Source organism: Ambystoma mexicanum, chromosome 13, assembly GCF_040938575.1.
Source record: "Ambystoma mexicanum isolate Mex_15411 chromosome 13, UKY_AmexF1_1, whole genome shotgun sequence".
NCBI lineage: Eukaryota > Metazoa > Chordata > Amphibia > Caudata > Ambystomatidae > Ambystoma > Ambystoma mexicanum.
In genome coordinates, this window is record NC_090938.1 from 281,222,485 (window position 1) to 281,239,810 (window position 17,326).

General features: G+C 43.9%; 1 gene segment (V, D, J or C); it reads left to right on the forward strand.

Moving 5' to 3' along the window:
• Positions 1-17,326, forward strand: part of LOC138521168 (T-cell receptor alpha chain constant-like) — a 155,020-nt gene that overhangs the window by 88,599 nt on the left and 49,095 nt on the right. Inside the window, 1 exon segment of the C gene segment in view lies at positions 6,621-6,674. Coding sequence covers positions 6,621-6,674 — 54 coding nt within the window.

Consider the following 17,326-nt stretch of genomic DNA (forward strand, 5'->3'; position numbering starts at 1 on the left):
CTGGCGATTACTTAACCTGTCATTTAAACTGATACATTGAAATCAAAGGATGAAAAGGAAAGACTTGCTATCAGAAGCAATAGAGGTGGATACAATTCAAAACTATAGTTTAAAAGGCTGGAATTAAGAGATTGCTGGATATATTTGTTAAAAATGTAATTTGTATTTTAGGACAAGACTATTTTAAACATGGTGTTAAAAGTTAAAGCCAGCTACACTGAGCTTCAAAGACATTCCACACCTTCTCCCAAACAAAGGAATCTTTTCCCCTGATCTCGGCTGAGGAACTGGCAGGCAGGTGTGAAAGGAAAGGGGAGGAGCACTTTGGCCTGTTGCTCTGCTAGGAGACAAAAGACTCCCTTTGACTCAAAGGAAATTCTAATTCGGGTGTAGGCTGAAACCAGATGCCAAAGTCAGAGAGGCCTGAGACTGCTCTCTAGCCCCGCCAAGACCTTGGGGGTGGAGACAAGCAGTTTTGTTTATTCAGAAAGCACAGAAAATATCTTTTTGAAAAAGACTTATAGAAAATTGTGCCGAACTGGTAAAAATATGGAATTTAGAGGATATTAAAATGAAAATGTTGCTCACAAGTAGAAACTACTCTGGAACTTGTGCGATATTCAGAGACAGACTTATCAAAATGTGGACTTTGTAGCAGTTTTGATAATGTTAAAAATATGAAAATTTACAGGAATATGCCCAGATGGTATGTGCATGTATGTGGAAAAATTGGTACAGAACTGACACTGAGTAACCGACCAAAAGAAGATGGGACTTTGACGGATGTGTGCCTTATTTAATTTGTGATGTAAATATGTAATGTTAGCAAGTTGGTGATATTGTGAATATGTTTTTATGAATAATAGATTTTCTGGGTAGAAACAAAGGGGAGGGTTGTTCCTGGACCATAAACAGTGTCACTATGACACATCATGACACATCATGACACACTGTTCCTTCTCAAATCAGGAGAGAGGGAACCCTCTGACCAATCAGTTTCTTAGAGGGTTGGGCATAGTATAATCAGCCTCCCCACCCCCTTGGAAAATACATAAATAGGGACTGTTGAGGGCACAGACACACACATTGACCCATCAACTGATCTACTAGCAGTGAAGGAGAATCCAGATCCAGGACTATCCCAGACTCCAGAACTATCCAGACTCCAGAACCCTGAAGCAGAAGGCCCAATCCAAAAAGCTGAACCCTTCTCAGGTGGCCTTTAAAATCTTGCAACCTGATTTTAACCACAAACTTCCAAGGGGCACCACAAATACAACAGCCTAGCCATGCTGTTTTTCTGCTTCTGGCCAAGAACCCTTGCTAGAACCCAGAGATCCAAACCAGTAGAGCAGAGCTGTAACCCAAGGCCAACCCGTCAGATCTAGTCCAAGAGGCCGTGCAGAGACCAGAGTGCCTTTCTGAGAGCAGAACTAAGTGACTTCCGGTGGCGAGCGAAGTCCAGTCCAAATCCTTGACCAGATGTTGACGGGCCCTTTCCAAAGCCATAGTTGTGAGTATTTAGCATAGACCTGTCCATAGCCATCTCTTAGTTTTAAGTAATCCTATCCAACCCATTCCAACATATCCAGAACTGCATTGTAAAATCTCTTTTTTCTATCCTGAATCCCTCTCTAATCCATATAATCCTGTGATAATTGTAGTGATAATCATCTTTGCGCTAATATATATTTGCTGGAGAAAGGCAAGCGTCTCGGCAGATAGAAACCATCCGGGGGTGCCTCTGGCTTGGTGGCTGTGCTGTCGTGTAGCTTGTGGCTCCATAGACTCTCTAGTGTTAAGAAATCTTTGTTCCTAATCTTCAAAAGCGCATCTTTCATTTTGAAATCTTGACTCTTTTGAGAAAAATCAACCTTTACTAAAACCTCTGTAACTTTTGAACCATACATGCTAGGAACGAAATGTAAATGTCAAATTGAAGCTAACATTCTCATCATTCCAACTCCTTATAGTTTTTCTGTAATCGGATTTCTCGCGCACTGAAATGTTTGCCGCAATTTTGCATTTGGCTCAATTTCATTCCATATAAAATAGCTATTTCTTGCATTCAAACTCTGAATTTAATTTCCTATCTCCCAGTCATTCAAACATCATTGCTAGTATCTACCTGAACCTATCCAAAGCAGCTCCCACTAGTTTTGAATCCAATTTAGTGAATTAAAATCATTTTTAGCATTTTTCTCATTTATTTAAAACCACATTCAAAAGCAATTGGCCTGTTTAAAATAATTCCTGTTCTCTCTAAGATTGCTGTGGGAATTGGGATTGAACTTGCATTTGTTGATTGTACATTCCTGAAACCTGTGTGCCCTCATTCCAGCTCTTCAGACTGCATATTAGGGGGGTTGAGTAGTATCACGGGGAAAGAGTGATTACATTGTCTTTGATTGAATTCATATCAAGTTTTATTTCTCTGCTGCATTAATTTCATATCATTGCATTTCATTGAACCCACACAAAGTTTTATTCTCTGCTACATTATTCTTCCCATTCCTACTCCTAATTGATTAAAGAGATTGTTGATTATTGTCATATCACCCATTGCTGATCATTGTATAAATATTAATAAGTGTGATATTTAGATATTATTCATATTCATAAAAGTGATATATATATATTGTTCAATTCATCAAATAAATATTTTAACTTTGCAAAAAAACCTACTTCTTGGTGCAGTGAGACCTGGTGGATTCAAAGAGAGGGGCATGATATAAGGGTACATCATCCAGAAATAAAAAAACTTTTGACATAAAAATATATAAATAAGGGTTCCAGCTGGGCATCTCACGCTAGGCATTGACTTAGCTGGAGTGCTGGGTTGAAACCAATTACACTGTTGATGTGCTCCAGTTAGGGAAGGAGAGCTTCTGTGTGGAGGGGCTTGAGGCTGGATGCTGGGAGGATGCCATCTGTATACAATGGGGGTGGCTTTGAGGGCAGCCAGGGTTTCTACAAGGCCCTCCGTAGAGAATATCTTCAATGTTGTCCAGGGTTTGGAGAGTTTGCGAAGAAGGGACGTGAGGTGGGTCTGTGAATGCGGAGCTGGTATCTATGTACTGGTTAATCTTTCTGATTTTGTGGATGAGGTAGGCTTTGATTGCAATGGATTTTTCAATGGAATGTGGTACGGCAGGGTCGTGTAGCGGGCTGATGCACTGCTTGACCACTTTGAAGAGGGCTCTGCTTTTGTTGTCTGCTTCTGCTATGGTGTTCTGATAGGAGGCTTTGGCTGTGTTGACTAGTTGTTGGCTGGTTACACAGAGCTCCTTGAGGAGTGCCAGGTCGATGCGGTCCTGGAGCAGTCCTGGAACAGCACAAAGTTTTCTCTTGCTTCGTGGTGACTCTTTTGCTGAGGTTGAGTTCTTGGGTGTACCAGGGTGCTGACGGTTTTGGTTTGCAGGTGTGTTGTTTCTGAAGTGTGTGTCAGTCGATGGAGGCTGAGAGGGTGGTGTTGAATGCTTCCAGTAGAGAGTTGCAGTATATTTTGTGGTGTTTGGTCCATGTGGGGTGGAGGTCTTCTGTGGGGACTTCCACTGGTAAAATCTTGAAGGACCTGAAGGTTTGTCTGATGGGTTTCTGCTGGGAGTGATTGACTTGGGTGGTGTACATGATGTTGAAAGGCATGGCCAGGTGATCCGACCAGTCAAGCGGGTGAGGAGAGCTGTAGTGGAGGGAAGGCATTGCAGTTATGATTAGTTTGAGGATGTTATCTTTCTTGTGCATAGGGTCCTTTATGTGTGGCATGAGGCTGAGGATGTCAAGAAAGCAGAGGAGAGCTTCCTTCATCGGTTTGTTGGCCTTATTGCCTGGGAAGTTGAAGTCACCTAGGAAGGTGTTGTTGGTATGCATGAGGGACATAGTGGTGACCAGGTTAGTGAAGTCTCTGCTAAAGGCAGTGTTCGGTTTGGTGGTCTGTATATGACATGGAAGGTGACTGTGTCCATCAGGGAGAGTGGAAAGGGGCAGGAGAGGACTTTGTTGTCAGCGTCAAATCTGGTGCAGGGCCACAAGGTCCTGTGGATGATTGTGAGGTCTCCGCCTGTCTTGTTCAGCCAGTCTCTGTGTTGGATGCTATAGCCATTCAGGACAAGGACGTTTAGGATGTGGGTGGAGGTGGGATTTATTAGCGCTTAATCAACACTAGTCCAAATGGTGGCATAATATATAGAGAAAGCACACTATCTGAAAATATGATGAATACTTCCATTACCCCACCCCTCTGAGAAGAAGGTTCTGGGTACCCGTATTGGGAAATTCTAGACTGGAGTGGTGCAATGCCACCTATACTGGGATTCTGAAAAGAGTAGTCTGTAAGTTCAATATATCAGGACTAAAACATCATATGCATAATCAGTCTGAGAAGCCAGAAATATGTGACCCCAATATTGAGGGCACTTTTTTGGCTCTTTTGGCTCCCCTTTAAGCACAGATTGTTATGAAAGACCTTGTGCCTAACTCACATGGCACTACATGGCCACATCATAGGCAATCTTTCTCAGGTCATTCAGACACAGTCGTTTTCCTGGCAATTAAGGTTGAACACCAGGAATTTACTTTCTATCCTCACATAAGGTATATATTATTTTAAGATTTAATATCAGAATGCCCCTTTTGCACATTTAAGATGAAAAGAAGACTTCCTCAAGTTTCCAATGGGCCTGTGAACCCATTTTATCTAAGGAGCATGTCGCTATAGGATAGAGTATTACTTCTATATCCTAGTCTCACCAATACAGTGTCAGCTCCCTTCATCATCCCTTTCTTCCAGCCACTCAGATGCCTAGGATGGGTCCATTACACACTTGCATGAATATCTCTTCTCCATTTAGGCAACCAAACAAATCCAGGCAATCCTACACAAGAACCTGAAGTAAACGTGTGCACCATTCTCTTTCTTCTCTCTGGCTAAAACGCTCAAGGGCTGCTATGAGCAGTTTGATGAATAAAACATGAAGAATTTAATTGAATTGCAAAACTTTTTTTAGCCTAGAAAATGTTTAAAATGTACATTTTAGAGACAAATCTGTTGAGAATTTTATGTCATTCTTCAACAATATTTTAAAGTGCATTTGTGAATTAAATATTTTGTGAAATTTCAATCCAATTGTCAGATATATAATGAGAAAGAAAACAATCCAGATGCAAGGCTGTAGAAATGTCAGACCATCAGAACACACAACTTCCAATGACCATTGACAGATAACAAGGGAGGTCCTGGGAGACTCTCTGCCAGACATGAGTCCTGGTTACAAGAGCCTTACCCAGAGTCTTTAGCTCACTATCTTTCACAGACCAAGGTTGAACCTCATCAGTAGGGTGTAGCTGTGCCTCTCTAAGAATAGTGAGAAATGGGTCCACGTCTGGATTCCCCTAGTAACTTAGGGTTAGACCCAAAGATACTTGAAATATGCAGATAACAAGGGGGGTCCTGGGAGACTCTCTGCCAGACATGAGTCCTGGTTACAAGAGCCTTACCCAGAGTCTTTAGCTCACTATCTTTCACAGAGAAGAAATATCCTAAACATATCAGTCTTTGTCCTGCCCTGGGGCAGTCCAGCACCGAAATGCTAGGCAATTCTCCTCTGAACAAGAGTACCAACAGCAACCCCAGACACGTGTTTCGGTCTGGTTGAACCTCATAAGTAGGGTGTAGCTGTGCCTCTCTAAGAATAGTGAGGAAGGGACGGGTATGCCCAGATGTGGGTCTTGTGCCTGCTAGGCCTAGAGACCCAAGCTACTCCTCACTGATGAGGCCCAACAAGGCCAAACATGTTTGGGAATGCTTGTGGTCTCGTGCAGAACGGATGTCACCTAGCATTTCGGGCTGGACTGCCCCTTTTGGGGTGGGACCAAGCCTGATTTGCATATGGTCTTTCCCCTTCTGTAATGGCTTGGCAGGTGAAGAACGGTGGTCTGGAGGGTTGCCCAGAGCAATGCCAGTGGTTAAGATTAATTCTAAACCTTCCAGCCATCACCTCTTTGTTTTTGCTTTGTCACCCTGAGTGGGACGGGTATGCCCAGACGTGGGTCCCGTGCCTGCTGGGCCTAGAGACCCAAGCTACTCCTCACTGATGAGGCCCAACAAGGCAGAAACATGTTTGGGGATGTTTGTGGTCTTGTGCAGAAGGGATGTGACCTAGCAGTTCGGGCTGCATTGCCCCTTTTGGGGTGAGACCAAGCCTGATTTGCATATGGTCTTTCCCCTTTTGTAATGGCTTAGCAGGCTAAGAACGGTGGTCTGGAGGGTTGCCCAGAGCAATGCCAGTGGTTAAGATTCATTCTAAACCTTCCAGCCATCACCTCTTTGTTTTTGCAATGACAGAACCATGCATCATGCACACAAACAGTAAAACCACACATTTTGTATATTGTTAAAGGATGTAAGGTGAAATCTGTTTCAATAAGGCAAATGCATATTAATAATGCACAACTGTCTTTGCTTCCTTTCTTATTACTGATATGAGCACACCCTATTGTATGGAGAGGAAAATCGATGTAGTGAAAGCGAAATAAGTAATATATTATTAAAAATATTAAAAAGAAATAATCTTATGTGACAGAGGAAGCTACCAATAATAATCATAATGCCCCCTTTACAGGTGGTGTCCAGATTGCATGTCCTGTGATGGCAGTCAATGAAAGTTTTGAGACAGGTAAGACATTTTATTGTTTACAACTTGAACAGTGTGCCTCCATTTGCTTAAGTCACAGAAGGTCTGTGATTTTCGGGAAGCCAGATGGGACCTGTTAACACTTTGAGTGCCTATTTACTGTATGTATCTAGTAGTGATGGGTCGGACACTGTCGAGGTAGGATTAATATATATGTATTTACATTTACAACTAGTATAAGTATCTGCATAAGGAGCAACTCTATATATTCATCTGTCCTTGAGTCTTCTACCATCTTCTCTGTCCTTCAATTCTCTGTTCTTCTTCCTGTCTCAATATTTGATGTTCCATCACATCACCAAACATCCCCCCTCTCTTTGGTATCTTGGGCTTTCATATTTCCTTCCTCTTCTAGACCTTGACACAGCACCATCTCTGCTGCAAGGCAAGGAAACACCTTTCACCTGAGCTCTTCCATTTCCACATCCTAAACCTCCCACCTGAATCCTTCCACCTCCACACTCTGTACGATTTCTCCCCTTTCCATTCAGTACCATCACTCTCTCAATGTACTATCTTGATTGTGTTTTGAAAAACATTCTTAACTTTTATTGGTCTTGAACACTTGCAGCCTTGTTTCCTGTGTGCTGAGGATAACTTAATTCTGACCCAATCTCCCACTGGGAGATATGCCACATTTTTCACACCAGACCTGTCATACAATATTGTGCTCATTATTTGTCTCCTCCTTATCCTCTCTTCCACATTATCCACTCTGACATTAGTTGCATTATTCTTCCTTAATCAAGCTGGAAAAGGCTTGTTGCCAGCCTTCCTTCCTCTGCTGAATTGAAGCTGTGAAATGCTTGTAGTTCTATGTGGTGTAAAACTGTGTGCTAACACCATCTCTCTAACTGCATGCTTCCAGTCTCTCCCATTTGTCCATGCCCACCTTATCGTCTCCTTTAGCATACTATTGAATCGCTCTACAACACCATTTGTTTGGGGGTGGTCTATGGCACTTGTACAATGTGTAATGGCATTATCTCAAAAGTATTTTTCCACCCTCCCAAATCTGAAGTGTGTTTCATTATTTGTCAGAGTTGTGTTGGGATACCCTTTAGGGCCACACAACTCCTCCACAATCTCAATCACTCTCTTTGCACTCACATGTTGTGTCATCAATACTTCAGCCCATCTAGTCAAAAGATCTATCACTGCTAAACAATAATTCTGTACTCTACCACTCCAAACCAGACCATCAATTTCCATCCCTAATTTCTCACAAGGGTTCCATGTAACATCTGTTACCACCATTGGACACTTCGAACTCACACACACTTTGTCACTGTTTTCGCAAAGGATACAATTCCTCACAGCTCTCTCTATCTGCATGTCACATCCATTTCGTCTTAACTATTCCTTGATGACCTTCTTGCCCCAGAACAATTACTCATTGTATCATCCATCTGGAGGTACACTCTTATCTCCTCTTTTTAGGACATTGTTTTGTACATATAGTTCATCCTTTATGTTCCAGAAACCCTCCACATTCACTTTGTGTAGCAATGTTCTGCTCAGCATTCCTTCTGTCAAGCACTTCATAATTGAAAGCATTTCCTTGTCATTATTCAAAGCAGCCTTTCACTCTCCTTCCAGGACTGCTGTTCCCACTATTTCCAGAACACGTTCCTGTTCTCCCCACCAACAGTTTCTTCATTGGTCATCATTCGAGACAAACAATTGGCTGCATAGTTCCTTAATCCCAGTATATATAGCATTATTAAATTGTATTCCTGTAATCTAGACATCCATCGTCTTAGCCTTGATGACACTTTATCCAGAACTACTGACAGTAATATTTCCACTAGCGGTTTATGATCAATATGCGCTAAACATTTTGTTCCCCACACAAAACTCCTGAACTTCTCTGTCAGACACTTTATCACCAAGGCTTGCTTTTCAATCGTAGTGTGCGCCTTCTCTGGCCCCTTCAACAATCTCGTCGCAAAAGCACTCTTGTTCCCCTATGTCTGTGTCAAAGCTGCTCCCAGCCACACATTAATGGCACCAGTTGTGTTGACTGTATTTCTAGCTCTCTTGTAGTTGTATAATGCTGGTGCACTTGCTAAGGCTTTCTTTATGTGCCTAAATTGATCCTCCCAACGTTCGTGCCATTCAAATGTTACTCCCATTCTCACTAGATTCTTCATTTGCAAATTTATGGCTATATTTCAAATAGTATTCCACCATGCCCTTACTTGTTATTTGCTAGTGGGAGTGGCTGCCTTCTCAATGGTGTTCACCAGGTCTTGCTTGGGAGATATACCTTTCACAGAAATAACATGTCCAAGGTATTCAATTTCTTTCCTATTGATCCACCATTTCACTTTGCTTAGAGTAATCCCTGCAGCATGCAACTACTGAGTACACCGTTTAACCTCCTGTCGTGTTCCTCTAACGTGTTAGCATACACTAAAATATCATTCTGATAAAATGATTACTCCTTCATCACTGTCAAAAAGCATGTACATCCATTTGTGAAACACTGAGGCTGAAGGTATTGAAATAGCATCCTCAAATACTGATATACACCTTCTGGTGTTATAAATGCTATCAGGTGTTAAGACTCTCTGTGAAGCTTAACTTGATGATAGGTGGACGTAAGATCAAGTGTCGAAAATACTTTTGCTGGGCCCATTGTTGATATTATTTCTGGAATATTTTGCAAAGGATGTATTTCCGGTATGACATACTTATTTAGCTCCCACATGTCAACATAAATCCTTATCTTCACAGAAGCCTTCCTTACCACACTAGTGGTGACACCCATTCTGAAGCATCTATTCTTTCTATATTTCCCTGATCTTCTTGTTTCTTCAGTTCTTTCTTTACCTCATCTCTCATGGAGATCGGAGCATTCCACAGTTTCTGAGTGACTGCTCTAAAATCATTCTTCAATTGAATTTGATGTGTGAATCCTTTCAAACATACAATCTCACCTCAAAATATTTTTTCCTCAATTTGATGTATACCTGGCGATTTATCACTTTGTACTGCCAGTACAGCATCATCTGCATTTTGGTGTAGTTTCACTTCCAACCTCTGGTGATGTGCCCAGCTCAACAGTGGCATAGATTCTTCTTTAGACATATACACTTTCCCAGTTGCTTCTCTCCCGTTTAAGCATAAATTGGCTTGAAACCAACCAATCAGTTACATCTGCACTCCCCATTTGCTTTTAGATCTATGTCAACTTAGTGCAAATACTTGTGACAAATGTATCCCTCCATGCCATTTCTGGCAGTAAAGTGCAATTAGCTCCAGAACAATCATCATCACAACCGGTATTGTATTCATATAAACTGTTGCCTTGTGACTTTCTAGATCTTCTTTATCATCTCTGACTCTAGAAATATATTTGTCACCTTCATCATCTTGTATCTCATTAATCCATTTTGTTGAGTTGTTGCTGCTCCTGTAACATCTGGCCAGGAGACCCTTTCCATTACATATTCTGCATATGATCCAGGGTGCTGGGCAATTTGAGCTGTTTTCCCACCGTGGCATGCTGTCACACCTGTAGCACCTCCTCGTTTGACTTGAGGATTTCATGGGAAATCGCCCTCTTCCCCTTGCGTTGTCAAATCTGGACACATTTTTTTATATTCTTTTCTTCTGGGGACCATCCTGGACCCTTTTTTCCAGTTGTGTGATTCCATACAACAGATATCCTCTCCAATGTCCCTCCAGGCATATCTGATATCAACTTAATTGTCGCCTCCTTCATCCTGCATTCTAATACCTTAACACACTTTTCAGTGTGTTCAACTTCTTTTGCTATCCATACTACCATTTCAAGTGCTGGGTCACCTTCCACCCATAGCCTCGCTCTCAACTTGCTACTCTTGTACTCTAGCATGAATTGATTCCTCAGTCTTTCATCCAGTTGTTGGTTAAAGTTACAGGATATGGATAGCTTCCGCAGTGCCATAACATATTGTTCCACATTATCTCCTTCTTCTTGAACTGTTTTTCCACATTTCTAACGTTCAATATGGTGCTAATCTTCTTTTATCGTGTGTATTCATCTGTTTTAGACCTTTCTCATATTCATTCAGATTGAGACACTTTGGATAGTTCAGGAAGATTTCTCTTGACCTGCTGAACTTACACAATATGATATGATTTGGTATTTATAACGCGCCTGTAGACACGTGTTTCTAGGTGCCACAAGTCAAGGAAGGGAGGAGCAGGGGAATGACAGGACAACAATCCTACTAGGCCTCATGTCATTTGGATTGTGCAAGAGGGCCAACAAAAGTGAAAGGGGGCAAGGGAGAGGGGGAGGTTGCAGGGCAGTCAATGTAGAAAGAGAGACTTCTTCCTATGCACACTATAATTGGTGACACACACAAAATTTGCATAGGGCTCAAAGGATCTGAGACACCTTTTCCAAGAGATAGTGGGTTCTCCCACCACAGGGAGGAACACTTTTCATGTTCATGTGGCCAACCGATGATCTGAACTCATTATTGGCTATTTCAAATGTAGAACATATGTATACATTTTGTGGTAGCCAAAGCTGCCCCTCCCCAAGGATCACTTTGGCCTCAGCTTTAGCTTGCAGCAAATAAGGAGATTAGCCACAGACCGATGGGCAAACCAAGCTTCTTTTATTAGATAGAAAATATACAGCATACAGAGTGATCTGCTGATAAGCAGGAAAACACAGCAGGACAAGTGGCGGGCAGTCAGCACTCATAGCTCTCAAGGGACAGCCCTTAGAGCGCAGGTTTTTACAGCATATCCTATGCAATCACTAATATATTTTAGCATTTACACAATGGTGGAAGGTACTTGGCATAAAATTGCAGAAATTTGGCAATAGCTGTCAACATCTCACTTGTGATCTCGTGACAAACCCTTGCATGAACATGGGCTAGGTATATCTTGTTGTCATATGGATAAGCAGTATTCACAGAAACACTATTGTTATCTATCATATATGGTGCTCATGGTATATTTCTAGAGAGCAAACGGAAGAGATGGTCTGATGTGTCCCTCTACCTTGTTACAGGGTCTTGGTCCAATCAGCACCAGGAGGGGTTTGGGCATGTCAGAGGAGTGGAGTGCAGAGGGAGGCAGATGGAAACAAAGGGAAAGGCAAAATGGAGGATATGAGGCCTAAATGCATTAGAGAGTCTAACATAGAATACCATAGCATAGCATAACATAGAATAGCATAACAATCCTGCCACATCAACCCCACGTTTAGTCATCCCTGAGACAGGGCATAGACCACAGGGAGCAGCATTGGGGCAAAGCATCAATCAAAGATCCCCAAATACACAGGTGACATAGAGATAGGGTGGATAAGCACAGGGATTGTCACAGAAAGGATGTTGCTTCAGAGACATAGAACGTCGGCCTTGAAGGTCGCATTAAAAAAATTCATAGAATTCGGCATCTGACATTTGTCCTAACACAACTTCCATTTCGTGTTCATTGGAGGCATCTTTGGAGGTATCTTCCTTAATTAGAGATTTCTCTTTTTCAAGTGGCAGCAGTTTGGCCTCGGCGGGCAAGTGAGATACCTGTTTAGCGTAGGAGGACAGAAGGCAGTGAATAATAAAAACCATCATTGCAATGGCAGCAATTATAACAACAATTATTAAAATGTCATGTAGAATAGAAGATCCCAGTGAACCAAAAGTGTTTTGAATCCAAGTTAACAGTGAGCCGGCATAACCTTTGTTTACATCGTGTAAGGTGGTACCAACCCCTTGGAGGTGTTTTATGATGTTCTCAACCTGGGAGGAGTTATTGGGTACCCAGGTGCAGCATTCGTGTCCTATAATTGTACACTTAGCCCCTTGAGCAGCTAGTAAATAATCAAGCGCCATTCTATTCTGGATGGATCTATGTGATGACTGCAGCCCCCGTAATTGCGATGGGCAAAAATACCAACTTTGTTTTTTAAACCCCCTTTATACCACATACATATGCAGGTGGAGACCCCCACCACCCCCCCATATTACTATACCCCCATATATAGGAAGAGCATTTTTTCTGCGGCTTATAACTTCGCTCCCCCTGGATGAATCCTCACCAACCTTTGCAAAAAAAAGTATATAGCCGGCTCTGAATTTTTTCGCCAAGTTGGGCGAGGTTTTGTGCATGGGGGAAAAGTTATAGGGGGGTCCCAAAATAATTTTTTTCCCATAGACTGAATGGGGAAATACTTTGCGTACGGCTACAGCCCGAACGGCTAGACAGATTTTCACCAAATTTGTGGCAGGAGCGAGGGCTTGTGTCAGAAAGCGTGCTTTTGTGTGTTTTGTGGAAATTGGACTGGTAATCTTTTTGAAAAACACTGAAATGCAGGTCCCAAAAAATGTGTGATATCTGGGTCGGCTCCGCGGACCAATTTCCTTGTTCGCTCCGAGGACCAATCTCTCATTGTGCTGCGGTATGCGGTGCTGTCGGTGAACACTGGATATGGCCGGTGGTTGGCTGGAGGGAAGCGTGCTGTGTGTGAACATTTTTTGGGAAACCCCACCATGGTGTATTGGAGGACAGTGTTGCAGTGTATGTGGCAAGGATCTACACTACTGTGTGCATGGCTGGGCCTTTTGTAGGTAGTAGTGTGCGTACTGAAAAAGTCATTTTTGGAACTGCTGCCGTGTCCTACTTCCCTGTTCGCAACGCAGTCAAAAGTTTGTTTGCACTGCAGTGTGTGGTTATTGGATGTGTGAAGTGTTCCATGCCGACGGTAAGTTGTATCGGAAGACAATGCAGTGGCAAAAGGATCAGAAAATCATAGTGTACGGCATTATTATGCTCACCTGGTCTCTGCGGGGAGTTTGGGGCACGGTTGGAGCCCTCCCTGGACTTGGCTCCCCTGGATCGGTTCTCTCCCCCAGCTGCTGCAATGTCGACTGCTCTGGTTGCTGGTACTGCCCCTGAGGGAATACGAGAGGGAATGAGAATGGTGTGGTGGTATCGTGATTTCCCTCGAACCCTTCGTTCCAGAACGAGATGAGCAAGCGTTTGCCCATGTAAGCTCACCTGACTTCTTGTAAGGATGAGCTCTCTGCCTTGCTTCTCATTAGCAGATTAGCAGGAGCGCCTTGGGAGGACCTATTTGCTTCACTGGTCCGTGGAAGTGGTGGCCCAGACTGGCTGCGACAAACCACTTGGAAAGTAAGTGGTCTTAAAAATTATTATTGTCCGTGTTCTTATGCAATGTCTTTTTGTTTCGCTATGATTATAGTTCGTAATTCTTGCAATGTCTTTTCTCTCCCCTATAGGTGTGTAGATGGCTGCACAGAGTTTCAGTGTTCAGAGGAAGTCCAATGATGCCCAAGAGGATCGCAAGGCTTTCAAATAGATGGTAAGCTGGCTTTCAGGGTTGAACGCAATGCTCAGGTGTTGCGCAGCCAAGTGTAGGTTATTAATGCAGTTTCTAACCTTGTGTGTTCTTTTCCCTTGCAGGGAAGGCCTGGCGACGTCAAGCGGGAAGCGGCTGTCCGAAGGCCTGTCCGCGGTTGCAGGATGGGTGTCTCCATGAGGATTATGGATGTAAGATAAGCTCCCGCGTAGCTGGACGTCTGGAACAGGTGAGGATGTGCTCCAACTCCGATGACTATGGGAATCAGGTAAGATGCGCTGCGCTGCAGGCGATGGAGTGCAGGAGACAGGTAAGAGGCGCGTACAGCGATGGTGTAGCTGGAGCCAGGTAAGATGCGCACTAAAGGTGATGGGCTGGAACTAGGAGGATGCACTTTGAGGTGATGAGCTGGAAAACAGGTAAGAACTCTGCAGGCGGCGGTAAACGTTACGCTGCAGAAAGCAGACAACACAAAGCGCCAGTATGCAGGCTGGTTGGCCTTAAATAGGCTGGCCCTGGCCCCTCCCCTTGGCCACCATGCCACTCCCAGAGGTTCTTGCATGTGCTCCCCAATATTCTCCTATGGCCACGCCCGGCCTGGATGCACGTGCCTTAGGCACAAAATGTGCAAAGCACACTTTTGCATTAGCATGGTGCCAGAGGTGCCAGGACTGGGTCCATTTATACCCTGTAGGTGATAAAAACATGGGCCCTTGTCCAGTGGCCATGACAGCACTCCCCCTCAAGACCCCTCTCATGGGCGTTCTTCTCCCTGGTCCTGGTTTGGCGGAGTTATCACGACGCGACGGATACGTCTGATTAGTCGAGGTGCATGGACAAATTCAACTGGTTCCCATGTGCGATCTTGAGGTCCGTAACCCTCCCAGTCGATCAAGTAGTACAGTTTTGATCGTACTATCTTAAAGTCCAGAATGGTGTTAACCTCGTACGCGGGTTCTCCCACTATGATCTCAGGTTCAGGTGGTTTTCTTATCCTAGTCTATGGTTTCACCAGTTTTATTAGGGAAACATGGAATACTGGATGGATCCGCATATTGGCTGGTAGATCTAATATTATGGCAGCAGGATTAATGATGGCTTTGATGGGGTAAGGTCCGAGGTATCTTGGATGAAAGACCCAAGGTCCCTTCAATGGAATATTCTTGGATGCCAACCATACTTGGTAATGCGGGGCTTCCTTTCTATGCCTGTCTGCAAACTTTTTCTGTTGTTCCTTGGCCTTGATTAAGTTCTTGGTTGCTTCCTTAAGAGTTTGAGTAATGGTCTTATGTAAGGAGGTGATCGCTGGCATCTCTAGCTCATCAAGCGGATCAAAGGAGGATGTCCGAGGGTGCCGACCATTCATGGTATAGAATGGGGTTTGTCCACTACTAGTATGAATGGAGTTATTATAGGCAAATTCAGTCAACCAGAGAATGCTTTTGCAAGACCCTTCCATCTGCTGCAACATACATCTCAGGTATTGCTCTAGTGTCTGACTGGTCCTTTCAGTTTGACCATCGGTTTGGGGATGGTGACTTGTGGATAGGCGAAGATCGATTTGTGCTATCTTACAACGTCTCCTCCAGAAAGCTGAGACAAATTGAGTTGCACGATCTGAAATCAGTACCGAGGTAAAGCCATATAGTTTGATTATTTGCTCCAAGAATACAGTGGCCAGAGATGCAGCAGTGGGAAGCCCCTTTAGTGGAATAATATGTGCCATTTTGGAGAATAAATCTACTACGACCAGAATTGTGTTTAAACCATCGCAGAGTGGCAGATCGGTAATGAAGTCCATGGACAGAGTGTGCCATGGTGCTGGTGGTACAGCTAATGGACGCAATAACCCTGCCAGACTTAACTTTTGAGATTTTTGTTGCGTGCAAACACCACAGGTTGCAATAAACTGGACCCCGTCCTTTCTCCAGGTTGGCCACCAATAGTTCTTACGAATTTTTCCTACAGAATTGTTACGGTAATTCCAGGATGTCCCTCTACTAACGACTTACGGTAGTTTGCTATAATTTTGTTTTGTATTTCCTTGTCTTGAATATATAGTCTTCCCTGAAAATAAGGTTGATTATCCTTGATGGAGTAATGGTCCCCTTTAGCCAACCATTCTTGTTTGGCTGTTTGGTCCATTTGAGATTGGAGATCGACCTTCAAGTCTTCCCAGCAGGCGGTTACTGCAATCTGGTTTTGAATCCGTTCTTCGGGAATGATGGGCACTGGTTCAGATGGTATAAAGGCGTCTTTGTCCTCTCCCATGCGTGACAGAGCGTCTGCTTTTCCGTTACGCACTCCTGGTCTGTAAGTGATAACAAAATCGTACTCTGCGAAGAAAAGAGCCCAGCGAAGCTGACGTGAAGATTTGGCCTTAGCAGTTTTCAAATATTGCAGATTACGATGGTCTGTGATAAGTGTCTGTATGTTTTGCTCCTAGAAGGTAGTGTCTCCAGGTTTTAAGAGCTCCTTTAATTGCTGGTAGCTCCTTGTCAGTGATGGCATAGTTCATTTCTGGTGCAGTAAACTTACGGGACCAAAATGCTATGCGATGTAATTGCCCTGTGTCCGAGTCCTTTTGTGATAATTCTGCCCCCATGGCCACGCTGGAGGCATCTGTTTCAACTACATAGGGCAGGTCAGGGGTGCGAAGAACTGGTGCTGAGGTGAAGGTCAGTTTTAATTCCTGGAAGGCTTTTTCAGCTTCGGGGGACCAGGAAAACTCCGATGACTATGGGAATCAGGTAAGATGCGCTGCGCTGCAGGCAATGGAGTGCAGGAGACAGGTAAGATGCACTTACAGCGATGGTGTAGCTAGAGCCAGGTAAGATGTGCTTTCAGCGATGGTGTAGCTGGAGCCAGGTAAGATGCGCGCTAAGGGTGATGGGCTGGAACCAGGAGGATGCGCGTCGAGGTGATGAGCTGGAAAACAGGTAAGAACTCTGCAGGCAGTGGTAAGCGTTACGCTGCAGAAAGCAGAATAACGCGAAGCGCCAGTATGCAGGCAGGTTAGCCTTAAATAGGCTGGTCCCAGCCCCTCCCCTTGGCCTCACCTTGTGGCTCCACCTTGCCAATCCCAGAGGTTCTTGCACGTGCTCCCAAATGTTCTCCTATGGCCACACCCAGCCTGGATGCACGTGCCTTAGGCACAAAGTGTGCAAAGCACACTTTTGCATGAGCCTGGTGCCAGAGGCGCCAGGACTGGGTCCATTTGGACACTTTAGGTGATAAAAACATGGGCCCCTGTCCAGTGGCCATGACAGGCATCTGGTGGTGGGAAGAAGGATGGAAAGGG